The sequence below is a fragment of the Triticum urartu genome, chromosome 3 (genome assembly GCF_003073215.2).
Source record: "Triticum urartu cultivar G1812 chromosome 3, Tu2.1, whole genome shotgun sequence".
Taxonomy (NCBI): Eukaryota; Viridiplantae; Streptophyta; class Magnoliopsida; order Poales; family Poaceae; genus Triticum; species Triticum urartu.
In genome coordinates this window covers 628,940,213-628,965,200 of record NC_053024.1, presented here as the reverse complement: position 1 = coordinate 628,965,200, position 24,988 = coordinate 628,940,213, and the positions used below count along the sequence as shown (strand labels likewise).

The following is a 24,988-nucleotide window of genomic DNA, read 5'->3' as shown; positions in this document are numbered from 1 at the left end:
TCTTTTTCTTTTTGAGCGGACCTCACCTCACTAGTACGTAGTAGCTGCTTGACGGCTGTTACACAAAGCATCAGACTTCAGACAAGAACCTGCGTTCAAGCATGGAAGGTCGTCCGCTTATTATAAGGGAGACGGATGGCCCAGGCCCAGCCCAACAGATGAAAAGGCCGGCTACGTGTCACAGTAATCCGTGAATTAGCACTAACAAAAGTAATCCGTGAATTTCGCTCAAGGATCAGATTAGCACTGTCAGGTCCCTTCAAAAAAAGAAACTAACCGTGGAACGTTCGGTTAAACTACTTCTCCCTCCATCCCATAATATAATATAAGAACATTTTTAGCTGTTACTAAGAAAAAGAACATCTATAGCTTGAAAAATGTTCTTATATTATGAGGCAGACGGAGTGCTGATCTAAAAAAAAGTTCCACTCCTAACTTTTGCTTACCGAAATTTCAAGGGCTAAATACACACCGAGTCACTGTCAAGCACCCAAACAGAATTATAAAGTAGCGCAGTATAATTCTAAATAGCTGACAATGAGTCCAAATGTAAGCATGCCGTGCCTAAGCGCTTTTCGGGACAAATTTTATGCATGCAAATAGTGCACTTGCGACTTCAAATAATGGGCGATCTTGAGCCTTCACATACAATGGAACCTTATTCCTCCGACAGAATGACCACAATACAGCTGAGCTACCAGTTCCTCCGCAAAATGGGGAGCGTCACGTCAAAAAAGATCTAACCATTATACACTGACGGTCAGGGTACACACAAGGAACAACACACGGTGTGGGGAGAATTTCCTATAGCTATGTGCACTGCAAAGCGAGGCGTAAACTATCAACAAGCCGGGGCAAAATTTTACGCGTTGAACAGCTTACGGAACGGCCCGTCCTTCCGGTCTTTGGCCGCCTCTGTCAATGCTAGGAACCTCTTGAACCCCGTCGTGGCGGCGCCGCGCCCGAGCGCTGCGGCGCGGGCGAGCACGTCCTCCCGGTTGGCCAGAGCGCCCGTCAAGGCGGTGGACATGCTCGGTGACGCTGCGACGGCTTGGGTTGGGAGCGGGACTGGTGCCATCGGGACTGATGCTGTGGCTGTGGCAACTGGTGGCGCGGCTGTGGGGGTAATGGTAGGGTGCTTGATGCTGGGACTGTGCTTGTTGAAGTCTTCCAGTATAGCTTGTTGGTCTGCTTTCTTCAAGCCCTGTGGCAACGCGCAAAGAGCAACAGAAACAATGAAGCTGTGTTAGGCAACCATACCGATGGAAAGCTGCACCTGGCGTATAAGGAGTTCAAATTTTTAAGCAAAAACCTTAAGCTCAAGTATCCGCTGAAACTCAAGAGGCGTGCCTTCTGGAAGGAGAGCACGGTAGGTACTGGCAACAGAATCAACTGGTGACAAAATAACCTGCATTGAGTAATGTTATTAGCTTGATCCTATCTGGGTGTAATGCAAAGTGCCTTTCCACAGTACTCATGTAGACCATCGAAACCTAAATTCATTTTTCCCAATTTACCTTGAGGAGTGCTTCAGCTTTGCTCATTTCCTGGGTTACAAACTTTGAGTAGCTAGCCGCAACTGTAGTCTGTTACATGCAATACAAAAAACCAAGTGTGAGGTACGAAAAATAACGCAAAAAAAAAGTCTTTTTGCAACCAAGTATAAAGTGCAAATATGCTGCCTTGTGAAGCCAACAAAGCAAATTTATTGCACTCATTGGCTGCCAACCTTCTTTGAGTAACATTTTGAATTTGAACAATTCTAAACATATTTTACTATTTGCATGGCCAAATTTCTTTCAAAGATTCAATGAAGACTTAGTACAAAATAATTACTACTCCACCTGGCTGGTTTCCTAAACCAGTCACTGTTAACTGAAAATACGTAGGCTATGCAGTATGGCGTGATGATTTTGTTCTGGCAAGACGAGGTTACCTGTTTCCCAAGAGCTGGGATGTCCAATAGAACAGTCTTAACCGCTTGAGTATCCAAAAGCATCTGAAGAAACAATGCAAAGTGATGAAATCTGTGCTAAATAGTAGTACTAAATAGCTTTTTTAAATTCATACGCACCTGCTGTGCACCAGTTTCCGATATGTGCTTGCACTTGTATATATTGAGATAAAACCGAGGACCAAGCGAGGCAGCCAGCTGCAGCACAACAATGAAAAAGGTATAATAAACAACGTTGATAGAAAAACAAGTGATAAGGACCTACAAGGTTTTATCTATAATAAAGAAAATGCTGAACTTACTTTGTCGAGGAAATACTGGAAGTAAGTAGGTGAAAGCAGGCTACCTAGCGCAGGAACGGTACTGGACAAAATAGAGCTGATACCATTCACGTACCTGGAATGGAACAATGTAAAACTTAGCTTCAAATAGAGTAGGGAAAAACTCAGTGAAACCACTTAGCAGTTATTTATAAAGTTGAATAAACTGAAGAATACAGCGTTCCAAACTTTCAATGAACTGATTTTTATGACAATAAATATGTAGTGCAAACATATTTGTGCTCGAGTGTGCTAGTTTTAGCATGAGCCATTGGTTGGACTATTTAGAAAAACCCGATGGGGCGATAACTTCGAATTTTAGGGGATTGCATGCAAATTCTGCATCCATGCTTCTGCCATGAGAGTTGGTGTATATGCATCTCTTTACAAGTAACGGCATGCCGCTTCCCATAATACAGACCCCAATTGGCAGTTCATATCAAATATCCTCTTCTTTTCAGTCAGAGAAAACCAACTACATCAGCTATGAGATATGTGACATCATTGCAATTTTATGGAACAGATACATTTTTCACAGCCCATGAAATATAGGCCATGGGGCAGTGAGTGGCTTAGCATAACTTCATATTACTTTCAAATATTAGTGGGGTGTGTGCTATAAAGGGGATTTGGCAAAATCCTACTCGGATTGATCGCCGACACTTTCAAGAGTCGACCATGGAACGCGAGTCATTGCAACCATTTCAGCGTCAAATTTGGTTTCTACGCCATGCACAAGTGTCATCAATGCTTTTGTGATCACAGCTGAGAATTCATCCTGCAAGCATTGAAGTATTAAGATATTTCCTAGAAATCTAATAGTGATATTAGAATTAGGTAGAAAGAAGAATAAAACAGAAAGATCAGTCACCTGAACGTCAGACACGTCCACCTTGTCAGAAAACTGAGAACTAATTATCTTAGCAACATTCTCAGCTAGCTCACCAGACTGCCAAATTTACAGAGAAAGTTAATTCACATGAGCATACAGAGGCATCACACACATGCAAGCACAGACATAAGGAAAGATTAGGTACATGCTGCTCCGTACTAAGCTTCCCTCTCCTCCAACCAACTTTGCACCGAGACTGACAACAGGCCAGCTATGCTGACAAACCAGCATATATGATGCCGTTTTTTGCTCAATTGCAATCAGAATAGTATACCATCTTTTTTTAATCAAGAAACGTAAAGCTATTGAAGGGACTTTCACCCAGGAAGCACTGTGCGGCCCATCTCTGGTGCCACCCACTTCCAATGCCAGCTTTCCGATGTGAAATGCATGGTGGCTGGGTCTTATGACGAGGGACTGGAAAAGTGCCAGGTGTTATGCTATGGGCATCACAACATGGTACGCTTGGAGAACTGTGGAGAAGGGCTAGGTAACTGAAAATATGCAGGGGTTCGATTCCAAAAGTAACCAATGTTGGCAGCATGTGTTACACACTTGTTTGCAGTGGTTTTTTTTTTAAGTGCGGTAATAATTTATGACACATAGCTAACTTTCCCCAGAAGGGGAAGAAACGTTTTGGTGAACAGCAGAACTGTAAACATTTACTGGAGAATAGAACGCTACTACTTGAATGCATAAACCTAGAATTTATTTAGTCCGAACATGTTGTTTCTGTCTCTCCAAGCAAGTTCCATAATTCTTGTCGTGGACAGTAATTTATTTCTGTTTTCTTCTACACCTACCAGCTATGGCTTAATAGAAAGAAAACTTACCGTTTGGTGACAATATTCTGCGGTATTTACAATGTAACATATCATTTTCTCGTCCCTGTCAGAGGTCTGCAGTGCCCACAGAACATAAAATGCTGTTACCAGATGAGGAAAACAAGTGATCGAAAAGCAACCGGTGCAATGATGATTGTCATACCCTGATCTGCCCGTCGGTGCCAGTAGCAGCTGCAACAATGCCAGTACCACCTTTTGGCAACCTGGCATATAATTTTGCTGCATAGGCCTTAAGTATTCTTTGAAATACCTAAAAACAAATGTATTTCATCATCAATGAATCTGTTTAAATTTATCAGATGTGATAACTTATAAAATCGGCAGACAGAACCATAGTCGCTGAACTAATAAACGTGTGTTCAGTTGAAACATATGGTTGATTATTCAAGGTTATTTCATGGCGCATTCTTGTTCTGTAGGATGATACCTGTCCTATACTCTTTTTAACAATTGAACGGTGGATAAGAATCAACATTAGACATTGCAAGGAAACATATATGGTTCTCCATATGCAGCAATTTTCGGTGATGGAAATGCCAAATCGCCTAATGTCGAGTCCATATTAAATTTTAGCACACCTGGATCAAGCATCATTATACATAGCAAAACAAAATGCTCAATAATCACATATGGAGAAAGTCGATGGAATTGGAAAATTAAAGAAAATCTGAGAGGTGCGCAAACAGTATGCATGAAGGCATAACATTTGGAAAGAACATGGAATTATCCATACAAAGGAAAACTGTTAACAAAATCTGGAAACACTGTATACCTGAAACAAGTTGAATAATGTTTGGTTCTTTGTCAATGCACTGCACCTCTTTAAGCTTCTTCTAATTACCAAGAACACCTGCATAAGAGAAATTGCAAAGCAGATTAACATAATGTTTTGAAATATGTTGTGGACCATCAAATGCAGATTTGCACATGAGATCTGCTACGGACGGCTTCAGGAAAAACAAACATAGTTATAGCACACCGGCAAAGTTTTGACCAATCTTGAATTGCTATTTGCTATCAGTCACATGTAGTAAATTTGCCAGAAACAAGATTTCAAAGTAGCAAGAATTATTTCCCATACCTGCATGCTGCTTGATAGAATGTTTGTTTGACTCCCTTCCTCAATTTCCCATTTTTCTTCCTGCCAGCATAGAAGGGCGAAATCAAGCTAAGCAGGCTCAAACACCAAGAGTTCAAACTTTTAAGTATGTCTATACTTGTCTAGCGTACCTGGATAAGTTTATCTAATTGTTCGACCAAAGATTTCTCCTCTAGTTCTATGTACACAGCCATGTATGGCTCAAAACAAGATGATATAATCCCATGAAAGTTGAACTGCCAGAGTACAGAGCAAAATATGATATATATGAGTATATGACACATAGCTCGTAATTCAAAGAAGTAATAAACATGCACTGGCCCATAGTTGATAAACTACTAACCCCAGCACCAGGAACTGACAAATCTTTCTGCTTCTCTTTGTCCTGCCAGTAAAGAATTGCAGAAGAGTTGGAAAGAAAATATCAACAGAGGAAGAAAACAGTTGAGACTAAGCAAGTAAGCAGCAAATACTTGTTCAGCTTCATCATTGGGCACTCCCAGTTTCTTCTCGTATTTCTTCCGTATATCTGAAACAATTTTATTGTGTTCCGTACCCTCATTTTCATCATCACTTTCCAGCTCTTTATTCCGAGCAGTCGTGGTTCCTCCACTGAATTTCTCAGCCAGTTCTTCCTCAAATTCAAGGGTTCTTTGCAACGCCTGCATTGCACGAATCTCAGAGTGTTTGGCGCAGAAGTTCCATATCGTAAATGAATGATTGCACACTCAGTTAAAACATTCGACATATGTAGTATGACACAGCTCATAATCCAAGATATAAGCTGCTACGGCATTAATGCATTATGTTGTACATAATTCCGTTACTTCATTGATATTTGTCGCATTAAAACCAACAGAAATCTAACAGTATACCAGAAGCAAGATGAAACCAATAGAAAAATCATCCAAAAGATAAAATGATTTGATATGATATAGGTATCAGTCGTCTGCACAAAATGGTAAGACAAAGGGCACATAGTAATTCCCATCTGTCACCCATACTTCCAAGAAATAACAAGCAACTTACCAATAATAAAGTTGCAACATCTGGCTTTTCTTTGAGATTATTCAGGATATCGACAAGTTGGGTCCTGGAAAAGAAGCAATTTGTTACCAGTAAACTAATTCGTCCAGCAGAAGATAATAATTGATCTGACATCTGAATAGTCAAATATAATTAGTGACATGATGCATAAAAGAGGATGTAAACTAAGTTAAGTGATGGTTGCTTTAGTTCTATGTAAAACTCCGTGCTTGGCGAAGAAAAGTAGGAAGTTCATAAAATGCAGAAGTGGAGAAGCAAAATCAAACCTTGTAATCTTGCAGAACTGGATACACAACAGATAATCAACATGCCAGGAAGGTGGAAATATTTTCCAGGTATCTTCATTTGACCGCAATCGACGCTTAATCCATGCATATCTCCTTTCAGTCTTGTCTAACTTGGCCAATTCTGTTCCCCCAAAGAAGCATCAGAATAATAATGGAGCAACATGTACACACATTTGTAATAAAGTGAACTAGACAACTGATGTATGTAACATATACAAGGTTTTGACCTGCTCCGTCAAAGATCTGCTTATACGAGATAAGCTCCTTGCTGCAAAAATTCTTTACTAGTTCTTCCCTCACGGACGGTTCCAGAGCATCAACCACCAAACAAGCATCAGATAGCTGCTGCAATAGATCCTCATCTTCTGTTTCCTTCCCAGTCCCTAAGCTGCAAAGTTATACTAATTTGTGGATCTGTTTCATAGTTTGAATTATATAGCAAACAAAATAGTTGGTTAATAAATACTCCCTCCATCTAAAAATAAGTGTCTTTGATTTAGTACAATTTTGTACTAAAGTTGTACTAAATCGAAGACACTTATTTTGAGATAGAGGGAGTACAACTTTGGCAGTGCTTCAATGTGTTCCCATTTCTCAGGCATGAAATAGTCAGGATTCCCAAACTGCCGGTCCAGCAGGGAAAGTATTTGATAAAGTAGCCTATTTAGGGAATATAAATTTTTATGGCTTTTTCAATCAAGTTATTTGCTATTCACTGGATTCGAACTATAGCCGCTGATAAAACCTCACTCATTGAGTGATAATACTTGAAAAATGACGAGGAAATGAAAAGGTGCCACTTCCCAAGTTTGGACACCTGTTTCTAGCTTACTCAGGGATTAACTGTCATTTGCATTGATCTTACTTGCAGTACCTGACTGGTTTACTACTCCAGATAGTGTTGCTACCAAGGACAAAATAAAGTTCATTTGTTGTGTACCTTGTAAAATCTGAATATACATGAGATTTGAGGATTTTCTTGATGTTCTTGAGTTTCTCTCTGAGCTCTGATATTTTTGGCACATCCCGATAGGCTTCAAAATGACTGCACAGCTGGTTCACTGCCTGAAGGAAAAAAAGGGTAATGAACTTTCCTGAATAACATATGCACACAAATAAAAGCACCAGCATGCCAATTCAAAATGGTTACAGTAAGAGGTAGCATGGAGATCAACGCTAGAAAGTTTGCAGATGTATCGCCGATTAATGTGTCCTACACGCTTACCTCGAGTTGTGCAGCTGCTTCTTTGTACTGACGCTTTGAGGCCATGACCTGAAGTTGCTCGACAGCAGAAACTGGACATGACATATGCACATTATGAATTAGCTTAGGTAGATGTATTTTTTCTGCTGAACATTTCTTTTTAAGCACAGTAGCGCGTACTCCAAATAAAGGGAAGTAAAGAAACTAACCAAGCATAGTAAGGCGGTGAAGAGCCGTTATTGTAGTTGTTATATGCCTCTTGGCGCAATCCAACTTCTTTATGTCCCGGCAGATTTCTTGAACCATTGTTTCACTTTGTTCAGCCTTCGTTTTTATTTCACGTATCTTATACATTAGTTCCTGTTAGTACAGAGCAAAGTTAAACTCCAATCATTCCATAAAGTATTCACTCCAGTACCTGATTAACATCCTACCCTTTTCCCCTAAATAGACATCCTACCCTTTCCAGAGCTAATCCAACTACAGCTTAGTAAGACTTGCCACTCAATCGATTATCGAGTAAGTTCATTGTGGGCAAAATGCAAATCATACAGAAAGGGGGAAGTATAACCTGAACAGCATTTGTGGCTGCAGCAAGTTCTTCCTTGGCCTTGGTTCCCGAGTTACTCTGTGGAGTAGCAATATCTTCCCGTTATCAGATATAGTATAACCATAAGCAACAATAAGCAAATACCAAACAATTCTGGAGCATATTCAAAGTAAATTCACTGCAATTGCATCATCATAATACCACACTACTTCCTCGTACCAAAGTACATAACACATCAGTTCTAAATGCAAAGAGCGTGGATATTGCGAACCACAACACTGCTACAAATGGATCACGAGATAACGAGCCCGAACCTGCTGCCGGACGGCGGCGAGGATGCTGGCGTCCACCCGGCGAATCTCGCTCTGAATCTTCTGCATCAGCGGCTCGACCCCCGACAGCGACGCCTCTGCCAAGCCGCAGAAGAACAAACGCAAGCTGTAAACCCTATAATCCTCGAGCAACCAATGCTAAATCTCGGGACAGCGAAGCTCGAAACGAGCACATTGCCGCCGCCGCAGCAGCAGCATCGCGAGCGAGCAGCCTAGCCGAGGAAACGGGAATCGAATTCGAGCGGCGGGCGTACCGGTGGGGAACATCTGGTTGATGTACTCGAGGGCGCTGGACTTGTCCATGCCGGGCAGAGATCTCGCCGCCCCGAGCGCTGGCTCCCCGAGGATCTGGAGGGTTCTAGAAGGATCTGGGAGCAGGGGAGCGCGACTGGAAGGGGGCCGATCCGATGGGACCCGGGCGGTTGGGGAGCCGGGCTCCCTCCCGCGTGCGCGGGGGAGGAAATGGAAGGCGGGGACTCGTCGGCGGGGTCGTCCGCGTCGGCGTCGGCGTCGCCCGCTCGACCGATTTGTGCTCGGCGGCGGTGGGCGCCGAGTCGTGACGAGTCGGTTGCTGGCAGGTGGAGCCCCGGTATACCCGCTTTCCTGCTCTGAACCCGAACTTCATCACTGGTAGTCAGGCTATTTTTTTTTTAACTTGTTGGTCGAGTAAAATGAAATGCACGTAGTGACTTTCTTGCTAGTGAGGGGGGCATGCAGAATTAGTGAGCTAATAATGGTACGAATATTCAAATATACTTCCTCCGTCCCAAAATTCTTGTCTTAGATTTGTCTAAATACAAATATATCAAGTCACGTTTTAGTATTAGATACATCCGTATCTAGACGAATCTAAGACAAGAATTTTGGGACGGAGGAAGTACATAAGCTTCTAAAACCTACACTTAAAGTTCAAATTTCAAGGTTGGCGAGTTCCAATGAGGTTAGGGTTTGGTGGAGGAAGAGCCGAGCACGTAGCTTCTAACGCATTCACAAAGTAAGGGGGAAAGCCGATTACCACAACATCATCAAGCCCTCGCATGAATGCGTTGTTGATCAATGCTACCGCAACTAAGATCATATAGATGGTAACAAATCCGCTCGTTGCGCTCGTCGCTTTCCCACAATAGTGACTAGGCCCTAACAGTGACTTGGTCTAATTTTTTGAATTTTGCGTGGACTGCAAAGCGGGTATTTGGTGGACTTGGCTTTGCTCATGTAATTGTTGTATGGTCGTCCAAATCTTGGTGGCATAGTCGATACAAGTTTTCATTGTGTCGATTGTGTAGTTCATTTGGTACTGTTCATTGCTCGTGTTCATCTGTATGCTCATATAATTGCTTTTCTTGTTGATGTGTGTAGTTGATGCAGAGGAGAAATTGTTTACTGTGTAGTTGAATATTTCATTTTTTTATTGTTGCGTAGTTGATGCAGGTTTTTTTGTGCAATTTTTTTTTAGTTTCACAGATGGATCGATGTGTCATCTGATCGTAATTTAACTCATGGATCTATGATATGTCATGATTTTTGTGATATATGGTGATCGCTGTGTATGCATGCAAGTTGTTATGCCAGATTGGAACAAAGATTAACTAAAGTAAAATCAGTGAAACATGGCTAAAATAGTGTGAAACCAATACCAGTTAAACAACACACCATTTCAGTTCAGTATAAAACTCAGACGGCAATAACTGAAAAGGACAGGGAACTGGACTTGGTGTCAAATTAAAAGAGCAACAGAGGAAATTTGGTGGAACAAAGGCACCATATGTTGTGGGGAAATAAGTTGCTTCCATAGTACTCCCCCTGTTCACAAATATATGATGTTTTAGATATTTCAAAGACTGCATACGGACTGAAATGAGTGAACACACACACTAAAACATGTCTATATACATCCTATTCAGAAAAGAATTAGAACATCTTATATTTGTGAATAGAGGAAGTAGTGGGGAACCAGGAACTCATACAAACTCTCAGGTGATACTCCCTCCGTCCGGAAAAACTTGTCTCAAGCTTGTCTCTCAAATGGATGTATCTAGCACTAACTTGATGCTAGATATATCCATTTGAGGGACAAGCTTTTCCGGACGGAGGGAGTACTACTGAATACTGATACTGGTGTTAACACAACTTCAAACCGGAGATGGTGTCGCCAAAAAAAAAAAAGAGACGGCGTTGTGACAACTGATCTTACAGTGAAAGTGAGTTGTGTTTGTAGCTAAAACTTTGAGGTGTTATGTACAGGGTACAGGTACAGTCGGTTCATGTTCATGTCGCATGCCTGTTACAAACTTACAGTCAAATCCTACTCCAGAATTTCTTCAAACTCTGCCCTTTCCGAGTGACCGGCCACAGAAAACCTACCAGCGCAACTGCGGAGCCTGGGGGCTGATCCGCTGCACACGGATGGGAGCAGCCTTAGAGTCACCAAGCATAGCTTCTGAGTTGGCCCCTTGAAAGTTGACATTCCAGATACGAGGTTTGCATGGACAGGTCCTTCCTGTTCGAAGCTCCAGCGCAATGGATGAAAGGTCATCACCGTTCATCATCTCTTGCTCTACTGTTTCTTAACCAACGCAAGGGCTTTTGCCAAGTTCGATTTGGCAGCATCAAGCAAGTCGTCAGACTTGACAGCCTTCTCGAAACAGCTTACAGCATCCTCCCAACGGCCCTCCGCGACAAACACAAGCCCCAGGTTGTTGTTGGCTGGGGCGTATCCGGGACAAATTTCCAAAGACCTGGATAACATCTTTCTTGCAAGTTCATACAGCCTGTGCTGCCGATAAAGGATCCCAATGTTCGAGAGGATTGCGTACGACTGCTGGCTTGACGATAGCACTAGTGCCCGTTTATACACAGTTTCAGAGGACGGATCATTCGATAACTGCAACGCAATACCTGTGTAAACAGCCATCGGTGCATACACATTAGTCATGCAGTTAATTCAGAAATAATGTTTAGGGAATCACAGATAATGATTGGGAGTTCTGGTAAATCAACTATGGCGGTGAAGTTCCTTTTCCAAAGGTATGACTTAGAGAGCATTGCTAGAATAATCAGATAACTTGATAAAATTTGAAGATTGATGGAACTTTAACCAAGTATACTAACAAGAAAATGTCAGACCGTTTATTTAAGCATATGACACATGACATTGACAAACATAAAATAATAACATTCTGCTGGCTTGCTTACTCAAGATATATACTCCCTCCGTTCGAAATTACTTGTCGCAGAAATGGATGTATCTAGATGTATTCTAGTTCTAGATACATCCATTTCCGAGACAAGTAATTCCGAACGGAGGGAGTACATGACTAAACTGAGCTTCAAACTTACCGAGATTAGACCAAGCATAGCAGCATTCTGGGGAACGAGCTATTGCAGCCTTGAGAAAATTTACAGATCGACTAAACTGAGTTGTGCACATATTGTATAAGCCAAGCTGATGCCATTGAACAGCATCATCTGGGTCCTCTTGGATTGCCTGCAAATAAGATGTCAATATAATATTATCAATTTTTGCTGCTGTTTTCCAGTACCCATATTTTGCACTTTGTCAGTTCAGGATGAAGTGAATGGTTTCGTGGTGGTGATAGTTTGCAAACGTCACCTGCTTTAGTGTATAAAGAGCTCGCTCTTCTGCCTCATTTAGAATTGTCTGTTCACCATCATAAGCAGCTGCAATTTCATGCTGTGCCCTGTGAGCCATTGCCAACCCCGCCCATGCAACTGGGAGATCAACTACTGAAGTGTCTCCTTCTTTTAGAACCGTTGCCATCTCATTTGCAGCCCAGATAAGCTGATCATCAGAACATTGCAATCTTACAGCACCTCTGATACGGTGAACTGCAATAGCATACCGGGCAGGCATATGATTGGGTTCAAATTTTGCTGCCTGCAAATAATAGAAAAAAAAAAGAATGTGATATCTACTTTGCCCATTTACCAAACCATCAGCAACTTCGTCACAATGAAATGTTGTAACACTGGGACCATCTAGTAAGTAGTACCATAACAAAAAGGAAGTACTTCATGGTATTGAGTACGCTACAGTGTTAGGCAATGGTGGAGCTGGAGGGAGATTGGCTGGTGGACAAGCATTTCTCAACTTGAATATTGTAAATTTCACTGAAGTTACTATACCACAAACTCAGTGATAACAGCCAGGATCCACAGTTTAAACCAGTTGGAAGCTCCGTGACTAGTCCAGTTTGAGGTACTGGCAGGGCAAGCGCCAAGAACTACTACCTCCGTCCCATAATATAAGACGTTTTTGCAAGCTATGTTAGCTTGCAAAAACGTCTTATATTATGAGACGGAGGGAGTAGCTAATAACTCCAATATAACAAGCGCAGGACATCATGTCACAACACACGTGCTAACCAGCTGGCAAACAGGCCACAGTTTATTTGGATGAACCATAGTAGTGTTCTTAGCAATGGACTTCATGCACCTCCCCTCCCCCCCACCTCCAAAAAACACACATACAGAAATTTGCACACGGAAAAGAGACAAGACACATCAAAGAATGAATTGTCATTAAAAAATTACTAAAAACTGGTACCTAGTGTGCTTATAAGATATACAGTATCAATAAACAAGTGTATATGACAACTCATTTCAGCAACACTAAATAACAACAGTTGTTACCTGCTCCAAACACCTCTTCGAATTTCTATGTTCACCAGCCATGTAATATGCATTTGCAAGATTGACCCATATCGATGCAGCTTTAGGATCAGACCTCACAGCTGCAAGTAAGCACTCTTTTGCAGCAACTAAGGCTTCTTTCTGATGCAGATAAGACCCTGCACTGACAGTACCACTTGCCCCTGCTATGTGACAATGTATTAGGCAGCAACTAAAAGTAATATCCACTCATCAAAATACCATGATATAGATAAGCTTGGTTCTAAATGGCGACCACACAGCTTTAAGATAAGATATGAAAAGACTAAAAAGAGAAGACTATGGCAAAGACGTTGCTCGTGTACCTGCGGCCAAAGACCCATATTTACATAGAAGGAGAGCACCGTAGTTCACCAGAGCAGCTGGGTGACTTTGATCTTTCAGAACGAGCTCTTGAAAGCATTTTGTGGACAATTCTAGATCCCCACTGAAAATTGATAAATATATTAACAGTGTGAAACAAAGGAAAATGGGAATGGTAATTTCAAGTTCACACCTTTGAATATATGCAACACCAAGATTGGCAAGCGAGTCCAGGTAATCTGGAGCAACAGTCGTGAGAGTAGAAAAAACTGAGATAGCACTCTGGACAGGGTGAACAATCAGGTAGTATTCCAAGAAATTTCCTTTTAGGCACTGACATGTGACAAATCGAAAGAATCGCACCACAATCAGCATATTGGTACCTGAAGTTGACCACCCCGAAGAAGAACTAAACCGAGAATGTTCCAAACAGCGGCCTGCCTGGGGTCCAATTCAACTGAACTCTTCAGCTTAACAAGGATTTCACTCAATTCACTAGTGTCAAGCTCTTCGTCAAAACTATCACCCATGCTTGCTTGCAAAATACACTGCATGAGAAATAGCTGCATCAAGTGGCAGTTGGGGGAATACACAGCCAGAAGAAGAGTAGCAAGAAAAACATAAACAGAAGGTAGGCTGATGAACCTGAGCATGGTGAATCCTCACTGATGAGAGTAAATCAGGCCTCCGCACTTCTTGTTCATCTTGTAGCAATATTTCAGACGACTTATCATATGCTATTATTGCCTGGCAGATTTCAGGAGTCGATTAAGCTCTATGCATATGTTACAGAGTTTAACTTTCCGAGGTGAAGGAACATTTACCTTCTGTGGCTGACCAAGCCTTTGGTACATCAAACCCAACATAAAATGGGCATGAGCATTCTTAGGCATCTTCCGGGCAACATTTACTAGAGCCTGCAAAACGAACATTAAGTTTGTAACCATAATCATACTGGGAATTCCCCTTCAAATCACCAACTTGCACTCAAAGCGATGGGATGACAACCCCGTGGTCGATACAATATTAAATGGAGTCTAAATGCAGTTTAACCTTTTTTGTATTAGAGATATAAAAAATAACTATGAATGCTCATTCTCCGGTGGCATCTCTGATACTCACAGCTTTCAGGTTGCTAACTTTCTCCTCGCGTGAAACGGAAGCCCCTGGACAATGTTGCTCGACATCTGTTCACAAAGAACCCTAAGTAATCAATTCACTACAGAAAACTTTCCTTCCACTGCTTAGCATGCCTTACCTTCGCATTCAACAGTATCAGGCTCCTTCACCACGGTCGTGTTTTTTGCCAAACTACCCTCCTCGTTGCAACTCCTGCAAGTAAAATATACAAATTATCAATGCATATGGCCTAAGCACTCAACAGAGAACCAGGAAATTACCAGGCAAGTGATAATAAAGGTCATCAAGTGCTGAAGAGATGTGTGCTAAACTGCTAATTCTAAAAGACTGCTAAGCAAGCTTCGAACTTCGTTGGATGAGCATGTGCAGTAAACCTAGCAGTCCATGTAAAGGGATCGTGCTGAACTCAACACAATTCGCCAGAGAAGTTCAATGTTATGGCAGGATCACCCTCCCACGCAAAAAAAGAAAGAGAGAGCACATCCTAGGGTTATGACCTACGAGTGACGACCGTGAGTGCGCGAGGAAGAACGCCCAATTCGAAACTATTTGCAGGGGGGATGAACCCACGAGTAGCAGCAGTCCAGCACAGTCAGATCGAATTCGAACTCTATGCTCGTACCTAGTGGAGGAGTCGACGGGGACCACCGGAGCAGCGGCGGCGGCTGCTACGGCCGCGGCGGCGATGGCGGGGTTGGGTTTGGGGGTTGGTGGGTGATCCTCGCCGTCGCTCTCCGGCGGGTCGACGTTGAGGTCGGCGAGCATCATCGCCCTCGAGGGCGGCGGAGGCTGGGCCTCCAGCATCGTCTCCGCCCGTGTCTCCGGCGAGGGGGCGAGCTCCGGCCTGCGGATGCGCTGCCGCGTACAGTAGCGACGAGATGTCCTCCCTGTGGGTCGATGGGAGTGAGGCCGGGTCTGCGGTGGTACGTCGCCGTGGACTGCGTACAGTGGGCCGAGTGAGACTGCTACGGCGTGTAGCTGTGATGGGCCGCACTGAGGCAGGCCCAGCTACTCGTTGAGGCATGAACAAGGTCGAATGCATGGCAGCAACCATTTCTCAAAGAAAAAACTATTCCCTTTTCCTTGCCTAAAAAAAACCACTGCCTTTTCCGGTTCTAAAAAAAACTGACTCAGCTCGACGTTCCACAGGCATACTGTAGTGTGTGTGCGCCTACATTATAATTGGTGTTTCTAAAAAAAAATGACCGACTCAACTCAACATGAAGCAGACACTACTCGGGTTTAACATGAACTCACTCAAACACACACATCCTAATGCATAAGGCTTACTTATTTAGTACAACGTTCACATACCCATGTCTGTGCGAAATCGATCAACAAGCGTCTGCCTAGAAACTGACGTGGCCTCAACCAACATCTACAGGTTCTCGAACCGCCGCTGCTGGACATTGCCAATGATGCTGATGTCGTTGATGGTCGCAAATGCAACGCATCCTTCGTCCATTAGTGACAGAACTACACAAAAATCTGAGGGAGGCAAAACATGAAATAACTTGTTTGGAGTAAGCAAAACACTTTCATTTTTCTACTGTATTTTCTGTGAGGCTGGGGCAATTGCCCCCCCCCCCCCCCCCCCCCCCAAAAAAAAAAAAAAAAAAAAACAACGTCACACGTTGTGTCATGATGTTGCTTTTCCCGACAAAATCAAAGTAGGTGTTCAAGATGTCGCTCGGTGTTTCGGCTGATAGCAACTGCATCATCTCATCCTTGAAGACCGAGGAGAGCACCACGTACGCCATGGTTGTCACCCGAGTGATGACTGCTCCATGGTGGAGAATATGAACAGATGAATGTCGACCCGCTTCTCAGCCACATTGCTCACTGGAGAAGCACGAAGTTGAAGGTTGGTGACTCTGTCTTTCTGAACATGCGGTCAATGTGAAGGTCGACTAGTCGCCGAGCGCACGAAGTGTGAGGAACCGAAGGAGAGGGGGCGGCGGGAGGCGGTAGGAGAATTGCCTTCTGTAGATCTCATTGTCTGTGACAAGAGCTATTGCCGCCACCAAGCCCTAGGAGACCGTCGAGTTTGTATAATTCTAAAAATATATAAATAAATAAATAAATAAAGTGATAATTCAATACAGACTCAAAGTTTACGAAGTTTGACTTTGTTCCAAAGTATCTAAAGTTTTAGCATTGTCCCAAGTCAAAGTTTTATGAGATTGCCTAGTCTATAGAAATTTTTTTTGCTACCTTTTACTCCTCCATTCCTCTTCATATGTGTCATATGTAAAAAAAACAGGTGTTTAGATTTCGGATCTCTCGTAATATTTGGTAACATATACTAGTATCATAATACTCCTAGATATCACCCCTTGATGCATTGAAGTCATATACTAGTATATATTGAATTATCATTTTGTTTATTTATATATTTGTAGAATCCCAATATAAAGTTATGTCTATGATTTATTTGTTATTATATTTTTCTCGTTCGACACACTATACTATTTTACCACAACGCCTCCTACCTACCAAATTATAGTGTGCATACAATATTTAGATAAAGTCAAGCTTTTTGAACTTTGACCAAGTTTATAGACAAAATGATAAACATTTACAATACCATATGAACTTGGTCAAGTTTTGTTCATAATTATATTTTGTGGATGATACCACATCATATCATAGACCATTTTAGATTTGTCTTAAAATATTGCCTACAATTATATTTTATGAAATGTATCATCAACACCAATAAAAAATAATTTGTTAATAGATGTCGGACACTATATTTCAATAATTATCATCTGAATACATGGTTCATATACTATTTAGATAACTATCAACCCCATTATAACAAACGTTTAGCTTTTCCCATAGTTTTGGTTCCGCCTCATCTTCTTTGCCGTGGGTATGAGCAACAAGGCTGGCCATGTTCACCTTGTCATTTTCAGAACCGAGTGAGGCTGCTACGGCTGTATCAGTGCACTGAGGTAGGCCCAGCTACTCTTTGAGGCGCGGCATGGGCGAATGGATTTTCTGGCAGCAACTATTGCCTTATTCATTTGTTGTTCACAAATGCCTCAAAAGTATTGTTGTTCACAAATACCCCTAAAAAACAAATGACAGTTTGTTGTTTTCTAAAGCAATGTGGGCAGAGTCGGAAGAAGTATATTTTTTGTTGGATTTTCATTAGTAGAAAAAGGATCAAATGTGAAGCACATTAGTGTCGGTTTGAATTTGAGCCGGCACTAATGTGACCATTAGTGTCGGTTCCAACGGCTAGGCGGGCGAACATCATTAGTACCGGTTCGTGGGCAACCTTTAGTACCGGTTCATGCCACGAACCGGTACTAATGAGGCCAGTGCGGCTGTGGTCAGGCTGGGGCCCCCACGAAGACCTTTAGTACCGGTTCATGGCATGAACCGGTACTAGAGTTTCTTATTAAGCTGATTTTTAGTCCCACCTCGCCAAGGGAGAGGCAGTATGAGCGGTTTATAAGCCGTGAGTGCAGAAACAATGACGAAGAGACGCAATGCTCACCTGCACGTTGATAGCTCAGTGCAGTCTACACTATTCCGAAAGGCTTGAAGCAAATTAACCAGCATTGCACATCTTTTTTATTTTTAATAACTTATTTGGACTCTGGACTTCTTGTGTGTTCATTATGCGTCATTCAAAGCGACGTCATCAATTTCCAACATGTTATGACATTATTTGTTATTTTTCAGTCATTTACCTAATTGTTTAGAGAGCTAAATGACCGTGAAATTAAAAATCACTACAAAATGAACTGTGAAAATGTTGAAACTTAGCATGGTATCATCATTTCACCCGCATAGCATGTGCGAAAGAGTAGAGAGGGTCACGGCAAAAACTAGACGCACTTCGTGTACAAACTGAATAATCTCTTTCGGAGTATCAGGGTTTCGGACGAGAACTCATCTGTTACATGGGCACTTCAATGTTTTTTTAAACTTATTTGAACTCCGGACTTCTTGTGCGTTCAGTACGCAGCATTCAAAGCGACGTCATCAATTTCCAGCATGTTCTGACATCATTTGCTGTTTTTCAGTCATTTACCTAATTGTTTAGAGAGCTAAATGACCGTGAAATTGAAAATCACTACAAAATGAACTGTGAAAATGTTGAAACTTGGCATGGTATCATCATTTCACCCGCATAGCATGTGCGAAAGAGTAGAGAGGGTCACGACAAAAACTGGACGCACTTCGTGTACAAACTGGACAATCTTTTTTGGAGTATCAGGTTTCGGAAGAGAACTCTTCTGTTACATGGGCACTTCAATGTTTTTTAAAATTATTTGAACTCCGGACTTATTGTGGGTTTAGTATGCAGCATTCAAAGCGACGTCATCAATTTCCAACATGTTCTGACATCATGTGTTGTTTTTCAGTCATTTACCTAATTGTTTAGAGAGCTAAATGACCGTGAAATTGAAAATCAGAAAATCACTACAAAATGAAATTGAAAATGTTGAAACTTGGCATGGTATCATCATTTCACCCGCATAGCATGTGCGAAAGAGTAGAGAGGGTCACGGCAAAAACTGGACGCACTTCGTGTACAAACTGGACAATCTCTTCGGAGTATCAGGGTTTCGGACGAGAAACTCATCTGTTACACGGGCACTTCAATGTTTTTTAAACTTATTTGAACTCCGACTTCTTTTGTGTTCAGTATGCATCATTCAAAGCGACATCAATTTTCCAACATGTTCTGACATCATTTGTTGTTTTTCGTCATTTACCTAATTGTTTAGAGAGCTAAATGACCGTGAAATTGAAAATCACTACAAAATGAACTGTGAAAATGTTGAAACTTGGCATAGTATCATCATTTCACCCGCATAGCATGTGCGAAAGAGTAGAGAGGGTCATGGCAAAAACTGGACGCACTTCGTGTACAAACTGGACAATCTCTTTCGAAGTATGACGGTTTCGGACGAGAACTCATCTGTTACATGGGCACTTCAATGTTTTTTAAACTTATTTGGACTCCGGACTTCTTGTGTGTTCAGTATGCATCATTCAAAGTGACGTCATCAATTTCCAACATGTTCTGACATCATTTGTTGTTTTTCAGTCATTTACCTAATTGTTTAGAGAGCTAAATGACCGTGAAACTGAAAATCACTACAAAATGAACTGTGAAAATGTTGAAACTTGCATGGTATCATCATTTCACCCGCATAGCATGTGCGAAAGAGTAGAGAGGGTCACGGCAAAAACTGGACGCACTTCGTGTACAAACTGGACAATCTCTTCCGGAGTATCAGGGTTTCGGACGAAAACTCATCTGTTACATGGGCTCTTCAATGTTTTTTAAACTTATTTGGACTCCGGACTTCTTGTGTGTTCAGTATGCATCATTCAAAGCGACGTCATCAATTTCCAACATGTTCTGACATCATTTGTTGTTTTTCAGTCATTTACCTAATTGTTTAGAGAGCTAAATGACTGTGAAATTGAAAATCACTACAAAATAACTGTGAAAATGTTGAAACTTGCATGGCATCATCATTTCACCCGCATAGCATGTGCGAAAGAGTAAGAGTAGAGAGGGTCACGGCAAAAACTGGACGCACTTCGTGTACAAACTGGACAATCTCTTTCGGAGTATCAGGGTTTCGGACGAGAACTCATCTGTTACATGGGCACTTCAATGTTTTTTAAACTTATTTGGACTCCGGAGTTCTTGTGTGTTCATTATGCATCATTTAAAGCGACGTCATCAATTTCCAACATGTTCTGACATCATTTAGAGAGCTAAACGACCGTGAAATTGAAAATCACTACAAAATGAACTGTGAAAATGTTGAAACTTGGCATGACATCATCATTTCACCTGCATAGCATTTGCGAAAGAGTAGAGAGGGTCACGGCAAAAACTGGACGCACTTCGTGTACAAACTGGACAATCTCTTTCGGAGTATCAGGGTTTCGAACGAGAACTCATCTGTTACACGGGCACTTCAATGTTTTTTAAAGTTATTTGAACTCCGGACTTCTTGTGTGTTCAGTATGCAGCATTCAAAGCGACGTCATCAATTTCCAACATGTTCTGACATCATTTGCTGTTTTTCAGTCATTTACCTAATTGTTTAGAGAGCTAAATGATCGTGAAATTGAAAATCACTACAAAATGAACTGTGAAAATGTTGAAACTTGGCATGGTATCATCATTTCACCCGCATAGCATGTGCGAAAAAGTAGAGAGGGTCACGACAAAAACTGGACGCACTTCGTGTACAAAGTGGACAATCTTTTTAGGAATATCAGGGTTCCGGACGAGAACTCATCTGTTACATGGGCACTTCAATGTTTTTATACTTATTTGGACTCCAGACTTCTTGTTTGTTCATTATGCATCATTCAAAGCAACATCATCAATTTCAAACATGTGTTGACATCATTTGTTGTTTTTCAGTCATTTACCTAATTGTTTAGAGAGCTAAATGACCGTGAAATTGAAAATCACTACAAAATGAACTGTGAAAATGTTGAAACTTGGCACGGTATCATCTTTTCACCCGCATAGCATGTGCGAAAGAGTAGAGAGGGTCACTGCAAAAACTGGACGCACTTCGTGTACAAACTGAACAATCTCTTTCGGAGTATCAGGGTTTCAGACAAGAACTCATCTGTTACATGGGCACTTCAATGTGTTTTAAACTTATCTGGACTCCGAACTTCTTGTGTGTTCAGTATGCATCATTCAAAGCGACGTCATCAATTTCCAACATGTTCTGACATCATTTGATGTTTTTCAGTCATTTACCTAATTGTTTAGAGAGCTAAATGACCGTAAAAATGAAAATCACTACAAAAATGAACTATGAAAATGTTGAAACTTGGCATGGTATCATCATTTCACCCGCATAGCATGTGCGAAAGAGTAGAGAGGGTCACGGCAAAAACTGGACGCACTTCGTGTACAAACTGGACAATCTCTTTCGGAGTATCAGGGTTTCGGACGAGAACTCGTCTGTTACATGGGCACTTTAATGTTTTTTAAACTTATTTGGACTCCAGACTTCTTGTGTGTTCAGTATGCATCATTCAAAGCAACGTCATCAATTTTCAACATGTTCTGACATCATTTGCTGTTTTTCAGTCATTTACCTAATTGTTTAGAGAGCTAAATGACCGTGAAATTGAAATTCACTACAAAATGAACTGTGAAAATGTTGAAACTTGGCATGGCATCATCATTTCACCCGCATAGCATGTGCGAAAGAGTAGAGAGGGTCACGACAAAAACTGGACGCACTTCATGTACAAACTGGACAATCTTTTTCGGAGTATCAGGGTTTCGGACGAGAACTCATCTGTTACATGGGCACTTCAATGTTTTTTAAACTTATTTGGACTCCGGACTTCTTGTGTGTTCACTATGCATCATTCAAAGCGACGTCATCAATTTCCAACATGTTGTGACATCATTTGTTGTTTTTCAGTCATTTACCTAATTGTTTACAGAGCTAAATGACCGTGAAATTGAAAATCACTACAAAATGAACTGTGAAAATGTTGAAACTTGGCATGGTATCATCATTTCCCCCGCATAGCATGTGCGAAAGAGTAGCGAGGGTCACGGCAAAAACTGGACGCACTTCGTGTACAAACTGGACAATGTCTTTCGGAGTATCAGGGTTTCAGACAAGAACTCATCTGTTACATGGGCACTTCAGTGTTTTTTAAACTTATTTCGACTCCAAACTTCTTGTGTGTTCATTATGCGTCATTCAAAGCGACGTCATCAATTTCCAACATGTTCTGACATCATTTGTTGTTTTTCAGTCATTTACCTAATTGTTTAGAGAGCTAAATGACCATGAAATTGAAAATCACTACAAAATGAACTGTGAAAATGTTGAAACTTGGCATGGTATCTTCATTTCACCCGCATAGCATGTGCGGAAGAGTAGAGAGGGTCACGGCAAAAACTGGACGCACTTCGTGTACAAACTGGACAATCTCTTTCGGAGTATCAGGGTTTCGGACGAGAACTCATCTGTTACATGGGCACTTCAATGTTTTTTAAACTTATTTGGACTCCTGACTTCTTGTGTGTTCATTATGCATCATTCAAAGCGACGTCATCAATTTCCAACATGTTCTGACATCATTTGTTGTTTTTCAGTCATTTACCTAATTGTTTAGAGAGCTAAATGACCGTGAAATTGAAAATCACTACAAAATGAACTGTGAAAATGTTGAAACTTGGCATGGTATCATCATTTCACCCGCATAGCATGTGCGAAAGAGTAGAGAGGGTCACGACAAAAACTGGACGCACTTCATGTACAAACTGGACAATCTTTTTCGGAGTATCAGGGTTTCGGACGAGAACTCATCTGTTACATGGGCACTTCAATGTTTTTTAAACTTATTTGGACTCCGGACTTCTTGTGTGTTCACTATGCATCATTCAAAGCGACGTCATCAATTTCCAACATGTTGTGACATCATTTGTTGTTTTTCAGTCATTTACCTAATTGTTTACAGAGGTAAATGACCGTGAAATTGAAAATCACTACAAAATGAACTGTGAAAATGTTGAAACTTGGCATGGTATCATCATTTCCCCCGCATAGCATGTGCGAAAGAGTAGCGAGGGTCACGGCAAAAACTGGACGCACTTCGTGTACAAACTGGACAATATCTTTCGGAGTATCAGGGTTTCAGACAAGAATTCAGAACTCATCTGTTACATGGGCACTTCAATGTTTTTTAAACTTATTTGAACTCCGGACTTCTTGTGTGTCAGTATGCATCATTCAAAGCGACGTCATCAATTTCCAACATGTTCTGACATCATTTGTTGTTTTTCAGTCATTTACCTAATTGTTTAGAGAGCTAAATGACCGTGAAATTGAAAATCACTACAAAATGAACTGTGAAAATGTTGAAACTTGGCATGGTATCATCATTTCACCCGCATAGCATGTGCGAAAGAGTAGAGAGGGTCACGGCAAAAACTGGACACACTTCGTGTACAAACTGGACAATCTCTTTCAGGAGTATCAGGGTTTCGGACGAGAACTCATCTGTTACACGGGCACTTCAATGTTTTTTAAACTTATTTGAACTCCGGACTTCTTTTGTGTTCAGTATGCAGCATTCAAAGCGACGTCATCAATTTCCAACATGTTCTGACATCATTTGTTGTTTTTCAGTCATTTACCTAATTGTTTAGAGAGCTAAATGACCGTGAAATTGAAAATCACTACAAAATGAACTGTGAAAATGTTGAAACTTGGCATGGTATCATCATTTCACCCGCATAGCATGTGCGAAAGAGTAGAGAGGGTCACGGCAAAAACTGGACGCACTTCGTGTACAAACTGGACAATCTCTTTCGGAAGTATCAGGGTTTCGGACGAGAACTCATCTGTTACACGGGCACTTCAATGTTTTTTAAACTTATTTGAACTCCGGACTTCTTTTGTGTTCAGTATGCAGCATTCAAGACGTCATCAATTTCCAACATGTTCTGACATCATTTGTTGTTTTCAGTCATTTACCTAATTGTTTAGAGAGCTAAATGACCGTGAAATTGAAAATCACTACAAAATGAACTGTGAAAATGTTGAAACTTGGCATGGTATCATCATTTCACCCGCATAGCATGTGCGAAAGAGTAGAGAGGGTCACGGCAAAAACTGGACGCACTTCATGTATAACTGGACAATCTTTCGGAGTATCAGGTTTCGGACGAGAACTCATCTGTTACACGGGCACTTCAATGTTTTTTAAAGTTATTTGAACTCCGGACTTCTTGTGTGTTCAGTATGCAGCATTCAAAGCGACGTCATCAATTTCCAACATGTTCTGACATCATTTGTTGTTTTTGTTTTTCAGTCAAAGCGGCGTCAGGGCACTCCGCCTCCTCCACCGACTCCTCCTCCGGCGAGTGACGATCAGGGCACTCGACCAACTCCTTCTCCAACGCGTGGCGGCACTCCGCCTCCTTCTCCGCCTGCGCCGACGCGCTCGAGCAGCCAGCCTCCTCCTTCTCCGCCTCGTCAGCAAGGGCGGAAGAGACCTGCTGTTGGTGTCAAAACTGGCGGATCTCGGGTAGGGGGTCCCGAACTGTGCGTCAAGGCCGGATGGTAACAGGAGACAAGGGACACGATGTTTTTTACCCAGGTTCGGGCCCTCTCGATGGAGGTAATACCCTACTCCTCCTTGATTAATATTGATGATATGGGTAGTACAAGAGTAGATCTACCACGAGATCAAGGAGGCTAAACCCTAGAAGCTAGCCTATGGTATGATTGTTGTATATGGAGTTGATTGCCTACGGACTACAACCCTCCGGTTTATATAGAC

The 24,988-nt window shown here is 41.7% G+C and overlaps 2 protein-coding genes across 3 annotated transcripts; both read right to left on the bottom strand.

The window, feature by feature from the left end:
* Positions 1-615: 615 nt before the first annotated feature.
* On the bottom strand, positions 616-9,140 carry LOC125545462 (vacuolar protein sorting-associated protein 53 A). The gene is made up of 24 exons (XM_048709401.1): positions 8,785-9,140; positions 8,513-8,607; positions 8,220-8,276; positions 7,858-8,008; positions 7,670-7,740; positions 7,385-7,509; positions 6,672-6,832; positions 6,424-6,565; positions 6,140-6,203; positions 5,584-5,772; positions 5,454-5,495; positions 5,242-5,346; positions 5,093-5,152; positions 4,784-4,861; positions 4,154-4,261; positions 4,000-4,065; positions 3,146-3,223; positions 2,919-3,052; positions 2,257-2,350; positions 2,075-2,152; positions 1,937-1,999; positions 1,518-1,586; positions 1,313-1,408; positions 616-1,204 (listed from the first exon to the last, which is right to left on the bottom strand). Exons 1-24 carry the CDS (start codon positions 8,831-8,833, stop codon positions 863-865), a joined length of 2,517 nt encoding a protein of 838 aa, XP_048565358.1. The 5' UTR covers positions 8,834-9,140; the 3' UTR covers positions 616-862.
* Positions 9,141-10,720: 1,580 nt separating this feature from the next.
* LOC125545460 (UDP-N-acetylglucosamine--peptide N-acetylglucosaminyltransferase 110 kDa subunit) lies at positions 10,721-15,581 on the bottom strand. Of its 2 annotated transcripts, none has more exons than XM_048709399.1 (12): positions 15,288-15,581; positions 14,784-14,857; positions 14,648-14,712; positions 14,350-14,442; positions 14,171-14,272; positions 13,909-14,073; positions 13,719-13,807; positions 13,528-13,649; positions 13,184-13,368; positions 12,144-12,428; positions 11,870-12,017; positions 10,721-11,428 (listed from the first exon to the last, which is right to left on the bottom strand). In XM_048709399.1, exons 1-12 carry the CDS (start codon positions 15,467-15,469, stop codon positions 11,088-11,090), a joined length of 1,851 nt encoding a protein of 616 aa, XP_048565356.1. In that variant the 5' UTR covers positions 15,470-15,581; the 3' UTR covers positions 10,721-11,087. The 2 variants fall into 2 exon arrangements, with proteins under 2 accessions (XP_048565356.1, XP_048565357.1); XM_048709400.1 differs by having other exon boundaries at positions 13,184-13,365; positions 15,288-15,580.
* Between the last annotated feature and the right edge of the window lie 9,407 nt (positions 15,582-24,988).

Bases quoted from the DNA above. Each gene is read 5' to 3' on its own strand.
- LOC125545462 (XM_048709401.1), bottom strand. From the start codon at position 8,833: ATGGACAAGTCCAGCGCCCTCGAGTACATCAACCAGATGTTCCCCACC. The intron at 8,277-8,512 runs GTTCGGGCTCGT...GCTACTCCACAG, and splicing joins TCGCCGCCGTCCGGCAGCAG to AGTAACTCGGGAACCAAGGC. The intron at 1,587-1,936 runs GTAACCTCGTCT...TGCATGTAACAG, and splicing joins TCCCAGCTCTTGGGAAACAG to ACTACAGTTGCGGCTAGCTA.
- LOC125545460 (XM_048709399.1), bottom strand. From the start codon at position 15,469: ATGCTGGAGGCCCAGCCTCCGCCGCCCTCGAGGGCGATGATGCTCGCC. The intron at 13,808-13,908 runs GTACCAATATGC...CACCCTGTCCAG, and splicing joins TTCGGGGTGGTCAACTTCAG to AGTGCTATCTCAGTTTTTTC. The intron at 13,650-13,718 runs GTGTGAACTTGA...ATCAATTTTCAG, and splicing joins GGTGTTGCATATATTCAAAG to TGGGGATCTAGAATTGTCCA.